The sequence below is a fragment of the Apodemus sylvaticus genome, chromosome 7, assembly GCF_947179515.1.
Source record: "Apodemus sylvaticus chromosome 7, mApoSyl1.1, whole genome shotgun sequence".
Classification (NCBI taxonomy): domain Eukaryota; kingdom Metazoa; phylum Chordata; class Mammalia; order Rodentia; family Muridae; genus Apodemus; species Apodemus sylvaticus.
In genome coordinates, this window is record NC_067478.1 from 35614911 (window position 1) to 35631738 (window position 16828).

The 16828-nt window shown below is 38.6% G+C and overlaps 1 protein-coding gene across 1 annotated transcript; it reads right to left on the bottom strand.

Annotated features, from left to right (window-relative positions):
- Positions 1–6334: 6334 nt before the first annotated feature.
- Positions 6335–12320, bottom strand: LOC127690205 (tripartite motif-containing protein 43C-like). The gene is made up of 6 exons (XM_052189750.1): positions 11913–12320; positions 11249–11344; positions 10275–10508; positions 9218–9240; positions 8438–8529; positions 6335–6828 (listed from the first exon to the last, which is right to left on the bottom strand). The coding sequence occupies exons 1-6, from the start codon at positions 12318–12320 to the stop codon at positions 6335–6337; spliced, it is 1347 nt and encodes a 448-aa protein (XP_052045710.1).
- Positions 12321–16828: the final 4508 nt, after the last annotated feature.

A 16828-nucleotide genomic window follows, 5' to 3' on the forward strand; every position in this document is an offset into this window, starting at 1 on the left:
GTGTGTCACTGTGGGTGTGGTCTTTAAGACCCTCATCCTAAATGCCTGGAAATCCAGGAGAATACAAAAGCCAACAAGGAGGAAATGCAAAAAAAACACTTAAAGAAATACAGGAGAACTTTGGTCAATAGGCTGAGGTCATGAAAGACGAAACACAAAAATCTCTTAAAGAAATACAGGAGAACTTTGGTCAACAGGCTGAGGTCATGAAAGACGAAACACAAAAATCTCTTAAAGAATTACAGGAAAACACAAACATGCAAGTGAAGGAGCTAAGCAAAACCATCCAGGATCTAAAATCAGAAGTAGAAACAACTAAGAAAACTCAAAGGGAGACAACTTTGGAGATAGAAAGCCTTGGGAAGAAATCAGGGGTCACAGATGCAAATATCAACAACAGAATACAAGAGATAGAAGAAAGAATCTCAGATGCTGAAGATTCCATAGAAACCATGGACTCAACAGTTAAAGCAAATGCAAAATGCAAAAAGCTTGTAACCCAAAATATCCAGGAAATCCAGGACACAATGAGAAGACCAAACCTAAGGATTATAGGCATAGATGAGAGTGAAGATTTACAACTTAAAGGGCCAGCAAACATCTTCAATAAAATTATGGAAGAAAACTTCCCTAACCTAAAGAGAGAGATGCCCATGAATATAAAAGAAGCCTACAGAACTCCAAACAGACTGGACCAGAACAGAAATACTTCCCGTCACATAATAATCAAAACACCAAATGTTCTAAACAAAGAAAGAATTCTAAAGGCAGTAAGAGAAAAAGGCCAAGTAACATATAAAGGAAGACCTATCAGAATCACAGCAGACTTTTCACCTGAGACTATGAAGGCTAGAAGGTCCTGGGCAGATCTCATGCAGACTCTAAGAGAACACAAATGCCAACCAAAACTACTATATCCAGCAAAACTCTCAATCACCATAGATGGAGAAACTAAGATATTTCATGACAAAACCAAGTTTACCCAATATCTATCCACAAACCCGGCCCTAAAAAGGATAATAGGAGGACAACACCAATACAAGGAGGGAAACTTCACCCTGGAAAAAGCAAGATAGTAACCTTTCATCAAACCCAAAAGAAGTTAAGCATTCAAATTTAAAAAATAACGTCAAAAATGATAGGAAGTAACAATCACTATTCCTTAATATCTCTTAACATCAATGGACTTAATGCCCCAATAAAAAGACACAGACTAACTGAATGGATACGTAAACAGGACCCTACATTTTGCTGCTTACAGGAAACACACCTCAGGGTCAAAGACAAACACTACCTTAGAGTAAAAGGCTGGAGGACAATTTTACAAGCAAATGGTCTCAGGAAACAAGGTGGAGTAGCCATTTTAATATCAGATAAAATTGACTTTCAACCCAAAGTCATCAAAAGGGACCCTGAGGGACACTTCTTGCTGGTCAAAGGAAAAATACAAAAAGAAGAACTGTCAATCCTGAACATCTATGCCCCAAATGCAAGGGCACCCTCTTTCGTAAAAGAAACTTTATTAAAACTAAAAGCACACATTGCACCTAACACAATAATTGTGGGTGACTTCAACACTCCACTTTCCTCAATGGACCGATCAGGAAAACAGAAACTAAACAGGGACACAATGAAACTAATTGATGCTTTGGACCAATTAGATTTAACAGATATATATAGAACATTCTATCCTAAAACAAAAGAATATACGTTTTTCTCAGCACCTCATGGTACCTTCTCCAAAATCGACCATATAATTGGTCACAAGACAGACCTCAACAAATATAAGAAGATCGAACTAATCCCATGCCTCCTATCTGATCACTATGGAGTAAAAGTGGTCTTCAATAGCAACAGAAACAACAGAAAGCCCACATACACGTGGAAACTGAACAATACTCTACTCAATGATACCTTGGTCAAGGAAGAAATAAAGAAAGAAATTAAAGACTTTTTAGAACACAATGAAAATGAAAACACAACATACCCAAATCTATGGGACACAATGAAAGCAGTGCTAAGAGGAAAACTCATAGCCCTGAGTGCCTCCAAAAAGAAAATGGAGAGAGCATACATTACCAGCTTAATGACACACCTGAAAGCCCTGGAACAAAAAGAAGCTATTTCGCCCAGGAGGAGTAGAAGGCAGGAAATCATCAAACTCAGGGCTGAAATCAATCAAGTAGAAACAAAGAGAACCATACAAAAAATCAATAATCCCAGGAGCTGGTTCTTTGAGAAAATCAACAAGATAGATAAACCCTTAGCCAGAATGACCAAAGGGCACAGAGAAAGTATCCAAATTAATAAACTTAGAAATGAAAAGGGAGATATAACAACGGAAACTGAGGAAATCCAAAAAATCATCAGATCCTACTACAAGAGCCTATACTCAACACAACTGGAGAATCTGGAGGAAATGGACAATTTCCTTGACAGATACCAAATACCAAAATTAAATCAGGACCAACTAGACCATCTAAACAGTCCCATAATGCCTAAAGAAATAGAAGGAGTCATAGAAAGTCTTCCAACCAAAAAAAAGCACAGGACCAGATGGCTTCAGTGCAGAATTCTACCAGACCTTCAAAGAAGAGTTAACACCAATACTCTTCAAACTATTCCACAAAATAGAAACAGAAGGAACACTACCCAATTCCTTCTACGAAGCGACAATTATGCTGATACCAAAGCCACACAAAGATCCAACAAAGAAAGAGAACTTCAGACCAATTTCCCTTATGAACATCGATGCAAAAATACTCAATAAAATTCTTGCCAACCGAATCCAAGAACACATCAAAATGATCATCCACCATGATCAAGTAGGCTTTATCCCGGGAATGCAGGGTTGGTTCAATATACGGAAATCCATCAATACAATCCACTACATAAACAAACTCAAAGAACAAAACCACATGGTCATTTCATTGGATGCTGAAAAAGCATTTGACAAAATTCAGCATCCCTTCAAGCTTAAAGTCTTGGAGAGAACAGGAATTCAAGGCCCATACCTAAACATAGTAAAAGCAATATACAGCAAACCGGTAGCCAGCATCAAACTAAATGGAGAGAAACTTGAAGCAATCCCACTGAAATCAGGGACCAGACAAGGCCGCCCCCTTTCTCCTTATCTTTTCAATATTGTACTTGAGGTACTAGCTCGGGCAATTCGACAACATAAGGAGGTCAAAGGGATACAAACCAGACACTCTGAAGCTAATAGAAAAGAAACTGGGGAAGACCCTTGAGAACATCGGTATAGGGAGAAAGTTTCTGAACAGAACACCAATAGCATATGCTCTAAGATCAAGAATTGACAAATGGGACCTCATAAAATTACAAAGTTTCTGTAAGGCAAAGGACACCATCAAAAGGACAAATCGGCAACCAACAAATTGGGAAAAGATCTTCACCAATCCTACATCAGATAGAGGGTTAATATCCAATATATATAAAGAACTCAAGAAGTTAGACTCCAGAAAACCAAACAACCCTATTATAAAATGTGGTACAGAGTTAAACAAAGAATTCTCACCTAAAGAACTTCGGATGGCAGAGAAACACCTTATAAAATGCTCAACCTCATTACTCATTAGGGAAATGCAAATCAAAACAACCCTGAGATTTCACCTTACACCAGTCAGAATGGCTAAGATTAAAAATTCAGGACACAGCAGGTGTTGGAGAGGAGGTAGAGAAAGAGGAACACTCCTCCACTGCTGGTGGGGTTGCAAATTGGTACAACCACTCTGGAAATCAGTCTGGCGGTTCCTCCGAAAAATGGGCACCTCACTTCCAGAAGATCCTGCTATACCACTCCTGGGCATATACCCAAAAGATTCCCCAGCATGTAATAAGGATACATGTTCCACTATGTTCATAGCAGCCCTAATTATAATTGCCAGAAGTTGGAAAGAACCCAGGTATCCCTCAACAGAAGAGTGGATGCAAAAAATGTGGTATATATACACAATGGAGTACTATTCAGCAATTAGAAACAATGAATTCATGAAATTCTTAGGCAAATGGATGGAGCTGGAGAATATCATACTAAGTGAGGTAACCCAGACTCAAAAGATGAATCATGGTATGCACTCACTAATAAGTGGATATTAACCTAGAAAACTGGAATACCCAAAACATAATCCACACATCAAATGAGGTACAAGAAGAAAGGAATAGTGGCTCCTTGTTCTGAAAAGACTCAGTGAAGCAGTATAGAGCAAAATCAGAACAGGGAAGTGGGAAGGGTTTGGTGGGAAAACAGGGGGAGGGAAGGGGACTGATGGGACTTTCGGGGAGTGGGGGTCCAGAAAAGGGGATATCATTTGAAATGTAAATAAATATATCAATAAATTTTAAAAAAAAGAATTAGTCAGTGGCTGACAATCTTTTGATAAAAAGATTGTTGAGATAATCTCTTGTGCACTGTGTATGAAGCATCACCTGTCTCAGCAACTTGTAAACATCTTCTCCTTCACCTTCTGATTTATTTAACAAAGAACTGGATGGCCTATTGCAAAGCAGGAGGGGAAAGGCGGGATTTCCGGGCAGAGCTAGGTACTCTGGGAAAGAGTCTGAGTCGGGAGAAAAAGCAAGTGTGGCACTCAGGAGCCAAAGAGCCACGGGGCAGACATATATTAGTATAAAGGGCCAATTGATGTAAAAGAGCTGTTGGGGACAAGCTTAAGCTAAGGCTGAGCTTTCAGAGTCCATAAAAGTTCCCCGTGTCATTACTCCACGGCTGGTGGGTCTGAGACAGTGTCCATGCCATGATAGAAAAAGTGAAAAGCATGTGACCAGTCGTTTCACTGGTTCACAAGCTCTCTCAGACTCACCCTAGTCTTCTAAGATTAGTCTCCATCTGTTCCTCACATCCCGGCGGATCTGCCGCAGGGTGTAGATATCATAGTTGAGTCTTTGCCACTCCAGTAAAGAGATAAAAATTCGAGTGCACTCACTCCCTCTGGCCTAACACCCCTACCGTATCTCTGCACTGTGCCTTGCCTGAGCCTGTGGCTCTGCTCTTCACTAAGATAACACACTCTGGAAGAGAAGAGAAGGCGTGGTAGATGCAGAGGTGACAGGAGTGTCATCAGCTGCCACTGCTGGAGGAAAAAAAAAAAAAGAAGTGGAACTTAGATTATGCTTTTAGGACCAGCATTGGAAAGACAGAGGGAATCATGCTGGCTAACCAAAGGGAAGGCAAAATTTTGAGAACTGATTTGTGAAAATCTAGGATGGTGAAAGAAAGTGACCTTGGACGGACATTACAATCTACTTCTCTCAGTGTTCTCAGGTACACAGGACACTCTTGAAAACCACCAGTGAGAGGTTTCTAGAAGAGGATTGCAGCTCTTGAATATCAGAAAATATTTGTGTGTTCTTAAGAGACTGGAAGAATATTCAAAGCTGTTTTATGTTGGGGACAATTAACTAACATTTTTTCAAGTGTGTCCCCAACATAAAACAGCTATAAAATAATAGAATTGAAAGAAAAGGGGGAAACTCACTTTCATTTTTTCCAGGAAAAATAAAATCCCTTCTCTCTGAATAATGAAAGCCTCGGTTTTTGTTCTATCATAAATGGTAAATAATTATTTTTGTTTAGATCAAATAGGGATTCATGCTTTTATTGATCAACAAATCTGCTTAAAACATATCTTTGTGTCTCTGCTAGACACAACTAAATTAGGATCACACAGACACATAATATTTTAATAGTGCTGGAATCCCACTTTGTATCCTGAGCACAATTAAAAGTTCTAGTTCTACAGTAGATCCATGATTCTAATTAGTATTTCTCAGAAATATGTAAAAACAAAAAGACAAAAAACTATAACCACTGTGAAAATAAGTGTTCTGGGAGGAACATATAGACCACGGATAAGAAGCAAGCAGTCACCCGTGTTTTACATTTAATATCATTGTAATATTTGACTGAGTTGGGATTTTACTGCTGTCAACAAACACCATGATAGAGGCAAATCTTAAAACTGACAACTTTTAATTGGGGCTGGCTTACAGGTTCAGATATTCAGTCCATTATCATCAAAATGGGAGCACAGCAACATCTAGGCAGGCATGGTACAGGCAGAGCTAAGGATTCTACATCTTCATCTGAAGGCTGCTAGTTGAAGACTGGCTTTCATGCAGCTGAGATAAGGTTCTTAAAGCCCACACCCGCAGTGAGACACATACTCCAACATGATCACACCTTCTAACAGTGCCACTCCCTGGGCTAAGCATATACAAACCATCACAATATTTAATCACAATAAAGAGAGGACACATTACCATAGAAAAGCATACTGGGTACAGCTTCCTATGATCATGTATAGACAGTACAGTAGTAAGGCCTGACAGTGCAATGGAAAGTTCCAGGACAGTAGCTGTATATGAGGGAACTCTTGGCTACATCCAGGAAACTCACACATCCACCCTCACAATCAAGGAACACGCCAACCTGGCCAGTTGGTTTCTCTATGTGGTGATGAAATGTTGGGCAGGTAGTGAGGAGGCTGTATTGATCATCGTCCTTCAAACATACAAGAAGAAATGCACCTTCAGATCCAATCTCAAAGTTTCTCTTCTTTAACCAGACATTGTTACAGACCCCTACAGCCCATTGCTCATGGTCCTTCAAATCCAGCTCCCAGTAATATTTTCCAGTGGTGAAGCTCTCTGCTCCCCAGGAAGCACGATAGGATCCAGGCACAGCCAGAACTGGGTTTTCATTGTAAGGTCTAGAGGTGAATCTTCTCACATCAAAAAGTAGGCTTGGGTTGCAGTTGAATATGATTAAATTTTGAAAGAAAATTTTCACTGTGGGAAGAGACATTTTAGTTAAAACGAATACTCATATTTGTCAGGAGAGAGAGACAGAGACAGAGACAGAGAGACAGACAGAGACAGACAGAGACAGGGACAGAGAGACAGATCCCTAGAGATTTCCTGGATTTTAAAAATAGAAAGTGTAAGACTGGAAGGGTAGTTATAATCCAGATAAATCAAAGTCAAGAGTTTTCCCAAAGAAACAGAATGAACACATAATGAAAAATTTTTTGAAAAACTTTAGAAGCTGCAGAGGTGGAAATCACAGCAAATAACAGCACAGTTCTGTCAGGGGCTTTAGTTACACCAGGCAAACAAGCTGTGCGCAATGCAATGAGGACCACCCCCCCAAAGGCTCACCCCCCCCAGAGTCTCCATGAAATGTTATTCCTAAATCCTAGGTCTTGATTGCTCATCTTATGGTTTCAATTTAATCCCACTATGAAGATTTGTATCAAAGATAAATCTAAGCATGCATTAGAAGTTGTTCCCTAGTAGCAATTTTCTGCATTTAACTAAACCATGGTCCTCTGACAATTTTTCCTTGTGATGTTACAATCCATATTTTGATCTCCAAGTGTGATTCAAACTGCCCCATGTTGTATCAACTTATTTTACTTTTTATTTTTATTGCCTGTGATATATGGCTTTGTCTGTTTGGGTTCTTTTTTAATGATCATTTTTGTAGTTTCTTTGAGATAGGATTTCTTGCTATATACCCTTGACTGGCATGGAACTCACTATGTCAATCTATTTAGTCTCAAACTCTTAGGCAATCCTCCTGATACCATGTTTTTCATATTGGGGTTTCAAGTGGGCGCCACTATATCTTGTGAATTTTAATCTATGGAGTATAATTCACTTTCAGATGTTTCTTATATTGTCAATCTACTATCGAAGTGTTTTAAAAATATTCATTTTTTAGATACATTCTTTATTTACATTTCAAATGATTTCCCCTTTCCTGGTTCCCCCCTCCCTGAAAGTCCCATATTCTTTTAAACTTAGTTTTAGAAACATGTTTTTTAAAGGATGAGATAGATTCCCGGGCTGTTTTATATTTTCTTGTTCTGAGAACTTCTGTGTACATGTTGTGAACGTTGCAATAAATGTTATATGTAAACTCTAAAAAAAATTCAACTGATAGGTGAGCATGGTTTCACATGACTTTAATTAAAGCATTTTGGAGCCAGAGGCACGTGGATCTCTGTGAGTCCCAGACCAGCCTAGTTTACAGAGCTAGTCCCAGGATAGCCAGGGAGACAAAGAGAAATAATGTCTCCAAAATAAAAAATATCAATTGCTAAAATATTTTATAGAAAACATAGAAATATCTTGATAGCTTAATATATATTAAACTGTACTGAATTAATCATTCTGTGTGTCTCATTGGACAAATACTATATTTATCAGCCTGAATGACGTACATCATTTAATTGGTATTCATTAATCTTTGTTTGTAAAATGACTGTGTGCCTAAATATGATTACAATGTGGCTTAACTAGACATATCTTTTTAGGGAATTAAAATATTCATTGTACAAAGGTTATCTCCCTGCTGAACGGCACCTCTGGTCATTATATCAGTGCTGACACTCACCTTGGAAGTAGTTGAACCTTACAGTCAACCCAGTATTGGGTTGGGCACTGAGTTTTGGTTTCATACCCTGTGTCAGCTGCACTGACTCACTCCTGCAAGGAGAAGACATTGATCAGCCTATGCTACAGATATCACCCCAGTGATGAGGAGAAATCTTCAGTCAGAGCTGAAAACCTTTGTCATACAAACAAAGGTATGTATTAAAATCTTTGTCATACAAACTGACAACTGAAGTTCAATCTCAGAAACCCATGGTGTAAGGAGAGGAAAGACTCCTGAGAGTGCTCCTGTGTCCTGCACACATGTGCACTCACATAGGTATTCCTAACAAATCAAATCAATAAAAGGAAACACTTACCTGAACATTTTTCACACAGAACATTTTCTTATATTAAAGAAATCCCATGGTCAGGAGACAGGGTGGCTTCCTCTTAGATGCTCTCTCTCAAGCCCTTCCTGTTACCAACCTCTTTCCCATGCTTCCAGCCCCTTTCTTCTACTACCAGGAAAGTACAGTCCATGGGCCTCAATGATTAGGATTTGAAAATGACAAATTTTAGCTCAAGCCCATTACATACACTGCTTCACTCATAGGGAGAAAGAAAAGACACTGTCTGGTGAAGACAAACAGGCTTCATATCCATGAAAACAATCCCAAACCCATCATCCATAACTAAGTATTTTCTGTATAAAGTGTATTTGTACATTGCTAAGAGAGCTTGTTCATCTTTGTAACAATAGTTCAGGGTTATCCTGGCTTACACTGAGGATTAAACTCACCTTCTGAACAAGTCATCCAAATCCTGCAAACAAATTAAGAGAAGCTTAGATATCTGAAGGAACAGCCCAGAATGTGGATCTATATATACATAAAGATTTTTTTAGAGATTTATTTATTCATTTTATGTATATGAGTACACTCATGCTCCCTAAAGACACACCAGAAGAGGGCATCAGATCCTATTACAAATGGTTGTAAACCACCATGTGGCTGCTGGGAATTAAACTCAGGACTGCTGGAAGAGCAGACAGTGCTCTTAACTGCTCAGTCATCTCTCCAGTCCATTAAGTTTTATATCATTATATAAATATATATGTAAATTTTATTATCTTTATATAACTGTCAGTCATTGCTACACCAATTCACCTTGCAAATATATATTCATGCCCCAGAGTCCATTGTGGACTTGCACAATGGAATGAATTCTTAATGAAATCAGGCTGTGAGAATATTTGGGAAGCATATGGGTAAGAATTATACACTACTTTGTAACATGCAACTGTCTGCAAAGAGGACATTCTTTGATCTTGGACAAAAAGCATAGAATACTTTCATTAAGGGTACTTCAAAATTGTGGCCTAACCCCTACATGTTGGCTCATATCTGCAGCTTTAGAATTTTGGGTTTAGGGCTCATGAATCCTGTGAATACGAGGCCATTGTACACCACAAAAGAAGAGCATATATCAAATCCCCCACCTCCCAAAGAAATATCAAAAACACAGCTTTCAAACAGAACAAACTTATGGTAGACTACTTTAAAACTGCACTAACATCCAAGTAGAGGTAAAATGGCGTGTTTGGTAACAAGAATCACTTAATTTGGGGTTTCAAAGACACAAGCTACAAACACAAATAAATGAGATATTCCATATGGAATCTGCTGACACAATGTCAACAAGCTTGCTCTTTTTAGGATATTACAGAAATTATCTCTCCAGATTTTTCTTAAAACCTGATAATAAGTACAGGGGATATAGAAAGGGATCTCAGATGTAAAAGTCATAGGTGTGGGCCTCAAATAATCAATCTGGTTCAAGCACTGTTCCATGCTTACCTGCAGCAGCAACACCTCAAATGGCTTCTGGGACATGGCCTTCAGCTCCTGATACAATTCTATTAGTTGTCTCCTCTTGTGGACCATCATGGCTTCACTTTTCCTGAGCTCCTCTAAAATAATATTGCTTTGATTTTTCATACACTCTATATATTGATTCTCTTCTTCATGGACGGGTGGATACAGTCTGCTATACTCTTTCTTGATCATTTCCCCCCGTAGGGCCACGTAGTGCTGAAGGAAAAGGGACATCCTAGATCACATCTGGAGAGTATTTGGTCCTTTCCATTGAATTCTTCTATGTTTAAAATTCACCTACAGGATCCCATCAGGGTGCTGCACATGCTGATTTACTGTCCCCACTTTTCAGAAATTGTAAGTCATTTGATTTTATACATTTCTTCATTATTATTAGAAGAAGCAAACAAATCCATTCTTTTTTCCCTTACCATTTTCTTCTGTTAAATGAGATTCTGAGATATCTGGAAAAAAGGTTTGGACTGATAATATGTTCACTCAAAAATGCAACTTTGGGCCAGGCAGTGGTAGCACATGCCTTTAATGCCAGCACTTGGGAGGCAAAGGCAGGCAGAGTTCTGAGTTTGAGGCCAGCCTGGTCTACAGACTAAGTTCCAGGACTGCCAGAGCTACACAGGGAAAGCCTGTCTCAAAAAAACAAAAAAAGAAAAAAAAAAGAAAGGAAAAGAAAAAATGCAACTTTGCATATACATAGTAACCAAAATTCCAAGTGGAGTCATAGAGTCTGGTGTACTCTGCTGAACACTCAGAAATTCGCCCATTAATGTCAAACTTTTCTACCAGATGGCTAGGTGTTTCTGTGTTCAAAATTGGATTTTGCCTTTACAAATTTAAGGTAAATATAAAAAGATTTCCTAGCATCACATCCCATGTATAATCCTCAAATTGCAAGATATCTGCCTCTGGTTCACTTTACACATCAGTCTCATACCCACCAACCACTGAAAGATTGTTCTCCTCTCTGCATTTAGAGTCTCCTGCTGTTCTTGGATCTTCTTCAATAAAGATGCCATTTGCTTTTCAAGTTTCAGCTGTAATAAATAAATAAATGTCATCCTTACATAAATAATGAGTTACCTGGCGGACAATCTCTAGCACTGAACACAATTACTTTAGAGAGGTTAGAAGAAAGATCACAGTGCTGTTTCTTTTTATTTTTATTAACTATGGAACTTTAGATTTCAGCCCATAGAATTACAAAATACAACCACCATGAGCTCAAGTAAAGTGATGGGCTGTAATTGACAACTGTCTGGATAATTAACATCCAACCCGGATCCCGGTTCTAAGCCGCTCATTCCAATGTACTTTTGGAATTTTAGTCTCATGTCATTTTCACTTTTTAAAGATGTAAATTTACCATGATTATAATTTTCAGTGACATGAATATAATGAATCGTGAACCTAGAAATGATATTTATATGTATGCACCTCTCAAAGAATGTTTACATTTTATAGTCATTCCTCATTCCCTGCTTAAAATGTGACAAGATTTGGAGTACAGTGGATTCCTCAGAATCAGGACACGCATCTCCCTGTGGTCTGCTAAGCCTCCTTCTCTCAAGCTCTCAGCCTTTTTTTTTCAGAAATATTACTTACCATTTGCATACAAGCACGTGCTCCAATAGTGCAGTGTGTGTGACCTCTGTGATCTTGGGAGTCAGAACACAATTGGCAGAGGAGGGCCATGCTCTCACCACAGAATGTCGTCTTTCTCTCCTTGTGGGTCATGCACTTGTGCTCCTCAGAAATCAAATACTTCATGAGCCTGTTTTCTCTCACAGTGGATACCAGAATCTTCATAGTGTTGTTATTAATGAATGTCCAATGGGATGGTTGCCTACATATAGGGCAGAGGTCAGGGATTCCAATGTCTTCCAAAGAAAAGATGAGACAGGCTTTGCAGAAGGTATGGCCACACCTTAAGAAGACTGGATCCATAAAGATGCCCTGGCAAATGAAGCAGGTGAGTATTTCGTGGGGGAGTTGTGAATTGTCTGACTCCATTTTTCTGAGGGGAAAAAAGGAGAATTATTATTATTGGATCAGAGAGGAGTAGCAAGGGACTAGACAAAATGTGATTCAACTTATGATTAAATTCTGATTATGGCAATACAGACATATTATTTTTGCCCAAGAATTTTCCCTACATATTGACTGATGTGACACCATTCTAGATCTAACATCTACATTCCTCCTGAAGGCTTCAGCCCACATTGGTATGTTTTTAAAGGCCAGAGACATTCCTCTCCAATGTTGTAGAGAAAATAATACCATACGGAGGAGTAATCCAAGTCCTTCTGCTCCATAGGCTGGCCTTTCACTGCAGGCATGTGCGTAAAACAGCTCCTGCATTTGTTGTCTATCCAAGAAAATACACACTACTTCATGCCTTCTCTACTAAATACTTTTGTTTGGTATCTGACTCTTACTTTCTTATTATTTAGATTCTACTGCCTCAACCCTTAGATCTTCATGGGAAATATCACTCACTTCTTTCTGCTGCAAAATGCCTAAAATAAGAATTTATGCTGTCTCCTACTTCAAGGATATCAAGGTGGGGAATAAATGGTGGCGGGAGCTCAAGGCAGCTGTTCTCATGACTTCCAAAATCAGGAAGCAAACAGCAAAGGAAAGCTTGCTCCTCAGCTCCCCTTCCCCCTTTTTCCTCATTGGAGCCCTCAACCCATGGGCTGGAGGAATGATCTCACCAACATTTAGTGTGGTTCTTCCCAATTGAATGAATCTAATCCAATAGATTTTCAAAAATATATCAGTTAATTTCTATAGCAAACCTGCTCCCCTCAGGTTAAACACAAGGGGAATTCTTTTTTAAGATTATTTATATTTTATATATGTTAGTACACTGTCATTGTCGTCAGACACACCAGAAGAGGGCTTCGGATCCCGATTAAAGATGGTTGTGGCTGCTGGGAATTGAACTCAGGACTTCTGGAAGATCAGTCAGTGCTCCTAACTGCTGAGCCATCTCTCCAGCCAACGGCAATTCTTTGTAGATACTTGTTTACTTCCTCATTTCTAAGTGAGGCTTGGTTATCTAACCAACAGGTACACATTTCCAATCTCTTTTAACTTTCACATATAGAAATAATCTCAGGCCCAGCAGTGGTGATGCATACCTTTAATCCCAGCACTTGGGAGGCAGAGGCAGGCAGATTTGAGTTCAAGGTCAGCCTTGTCTACAGATTCAGTTCCAGGATACCCAAGGCTATCTACATAGAGAAATCCTGTCTCAAAAAAAAAGAATAAAATAAAAGAAAAGAAAGAAAAGTAAAGAAAGAAAAGTGAAAAGAAAAGGAAGAAAGAAATAAAAGAAAGAAAGAATCTCAGTTTGATTGCAACAAATTTTTGTCAAAATAATTAAGCTACTACAGTTGGACATACAGGGAATCAAATGGGTTTAGCTGGAGGTTTGGTGTATTTCCAATTCCACTATCAATATTATCAACAATTGGATTAGCAAAAACATTGGGACTTTAATGCTGCCTTCCTTAATTTAGTTAATGGTTATGTTTTCCTTTGGCATGTTTTTTTTTGTACATTAGACATTTCACTACAAAACAAGAACACAAAGATAACCCAGATGAAATACAGAAATGAAAAATTGCACCAGATTTTAACCAGAATGTACTCTTATGAATAAGAGAGTGGTTAGTTTTCTCTACTTTAATTACATGTAACCTTCTAATCTAACATACCCAACACTAGCAGGAATAGCCAATTCTACCATGATCGTACACTTAAGTACCCATTTATACTGTGAGATCTTCCCTCCTGTAATTTATTTTATTTTATTTTGGGGGGTTTTTTGGATTTGGTTTTTTTCGAGACAGGGTTTCTCTGTATAGCCCTGGCTATCCAGGAACTCACTCTGTAGACCAGGCTTGCCTTGAACTCAAATCTGCCTGCCTCTGCCTCCCAAGTGCTGGGATTAAAGGTGTGCACCACCAACGCCTGGCTTCTCCTGTAATTTGTAACAGAAGAACAAAGAAAAGTCTTTTGCTGAAAATTGAGTTTTTATTTCTATACTTTCCTAGATATCTTTAAATTCCAATGTCCTTAAACTATTCAGGGCATTTGTTAAGCATAAAATGCTCTTGAAATATTTAAAATTTAGACAAAGCACAAAATTGAAAAGTATCATGAAACTATCTTTCAATATAATACATCAGATCAACTAAAATGTGCATACTGATAAATTTAAAATTATCTATAACCTTAAGCCACATTATATCCCAAGAAAGAAATCCAAAGGCAAACTGAATCAAGTTTTGCTGAATAGCAAAATATAACTTCTAAGCAAACACCTGTTTTTATTCAGTTAAAAATAGAGACTATGAAGGAATTTTCTCTTGTAAATTGTGCACTTACCCAAGCAATTATCCCCGTGCTCAGCAATGCTTGGTAGCAATACAATACTGGCTCAGTTCTGAGATCAGATCCTCAGAGCGCAGGGGTCTAGCAGTGTCTGGACCGGAAGGTTGAAAGCACACTGTGGTCTGATCTGAAATAGAATGAATCTGGTGGGCCATAGGACTGTGCTTAGAGTCTCGAAAGGCCACTCCCACTTCCGCCCATGGTGGCTTTTACTGATGCTTCCAATGGGTGAGCTTCTCTAAGTGGGATTATCTAAATGGATTGGAAGATTGAACTAACACCTTGACCAATCTCCACAAGCAAATCTCCCCCAAGGGATTTGCTGAATCACTGTATAGTTTATTGTGGTAGCTCACACCTTTACCCAGAGTTCACGGAATTAGAATGCTGAACCAGGAGGATTTCTAGTTAAAGGCTTTCCTAGAATGTGCAGTGAGAAATTTTCTAAAGAAAAATATTAGTAATTTTACAACACTGTTTTACTGTAACTACATATTATGCAATGTGCTTATACTTTGATACTTTGATTTTCATCAATGGTGACATCATTAATCTCTCATTCTAACAAATATCAACATGAACTTCTTTTTAGTTCTTTGGAGGATTTTTACAACTTCTTTTGCTCATATTGATCTCAACTGCTACCTCTTCCAAGTCTACCCCATTTACTAACTCGACTTTCGGTTCTAAAAGGTGGAAAATGCATGAATCTCCCTCTGTCTACTTTTGACTGCGTATAGTGACAGTAGACTTCAAAGATGCCTAGCTCCCAATCTGTTGAGTTCACATTAACCAAACAGTTGTGTGTTAATGTTGTAGATGTGAAATAACTAGGAAGCTTCCACATCTCAGTCAGGCTTTTGCATGCTTTGCATCTGGATGGTTTATTTTTTAATATGTTCTTAGTTAAAATAAATTCCATAGTTTTTCATCTCTCTTCCTTTCTTACAGGTCCTTCACAGAGGTGGTTACCATAGCTTCAGCTAGGATTTTAGGTAGATTCTCAAAGTTCAAAATGTCATGGTTTGGGTAGTTTTTTTCCTCCTCAAATGATTTAGTCAAGAGGGGAAAAATCCTCACAAGAAAAATTCTAGCCACTTGAGTTATACTTAATTCCAGATGTAGTCAAATTACTATCAAGAACAGTCATCACAAGGGCTGAGCACTTTGTATTGGGTGATCAGTTAGAAAGCTTATCCCTGATACAGGCTAATTCTTTGTCTAGGTGTCAGAGCTAAGGTCTTCACCTCAGCAGCCAAAGAGCAGAGAAGCAGACTGCCTGCCCTCACTCACTCCTTTCTTTTATTCCTGTGTGCCTAATCTATTGGATTGATGCTCACAGGATGGCTATTCCCTCTTGTTCTCTGAAAGGCCCTCATAGACATACCCAAGGGAATAGCCTGTTGATTTCCTAGGCATTTCTTTTTTTTCCTTGAAAATAAATTTTTCTCATGAAGCAGGTTTCCCATTTACAGCTGCCCATTATTGGGTTTGATGCACTGCAGACAACAAATTCCTTTAATATGTAGAGACATTCCATAATTGCTCTAACTCTAGAGAATCATGACTGATACAGAAGTTGGTACTGGGGCCTAGAGTATTACTGTGATAAGCGTTTTCATGTTTTTGTTTGGAAGAATGTTGATTTGGTGACTTTGGTTGTGGAAAGCAGTGAAGTGCTTTAAGTTGGGCTTAGTGAACCATTCTAGTAGGAATATGGAAGACATTGGTGCTGAAGGTGATTTGAACTGTGGGAAAAGAATGTCAGTATGAGGCCTAGAAGCTGTTCTTGTCGTATTTAGTGGGAAAATGTGCCTGCCTTTTGCCCTAGGCTTTTATCTTCCCTAGTTTTAAGAGTCTGCCTGAGGGTAGGTTGAAGAGACTCAGATTAATTGCATTGACGCGTCTCTTGTCAATTGCATGGAAGTCTCAAAAATGCCCAGCATGGACTTTGTTCTCTAATTAAGTCTCATGAAGAGTTATTTGAACAAGTATAGAAAGCTTTGAAAGAAAAAATATAAAATGTTTTATTCAAGTATTAAAGGGGGCGCCAGCTGGCCAGTGGTGGTGCAGGCCTTTAATCCCAGCACTTGGAAAGCAGATGCAGGCGAATTTCT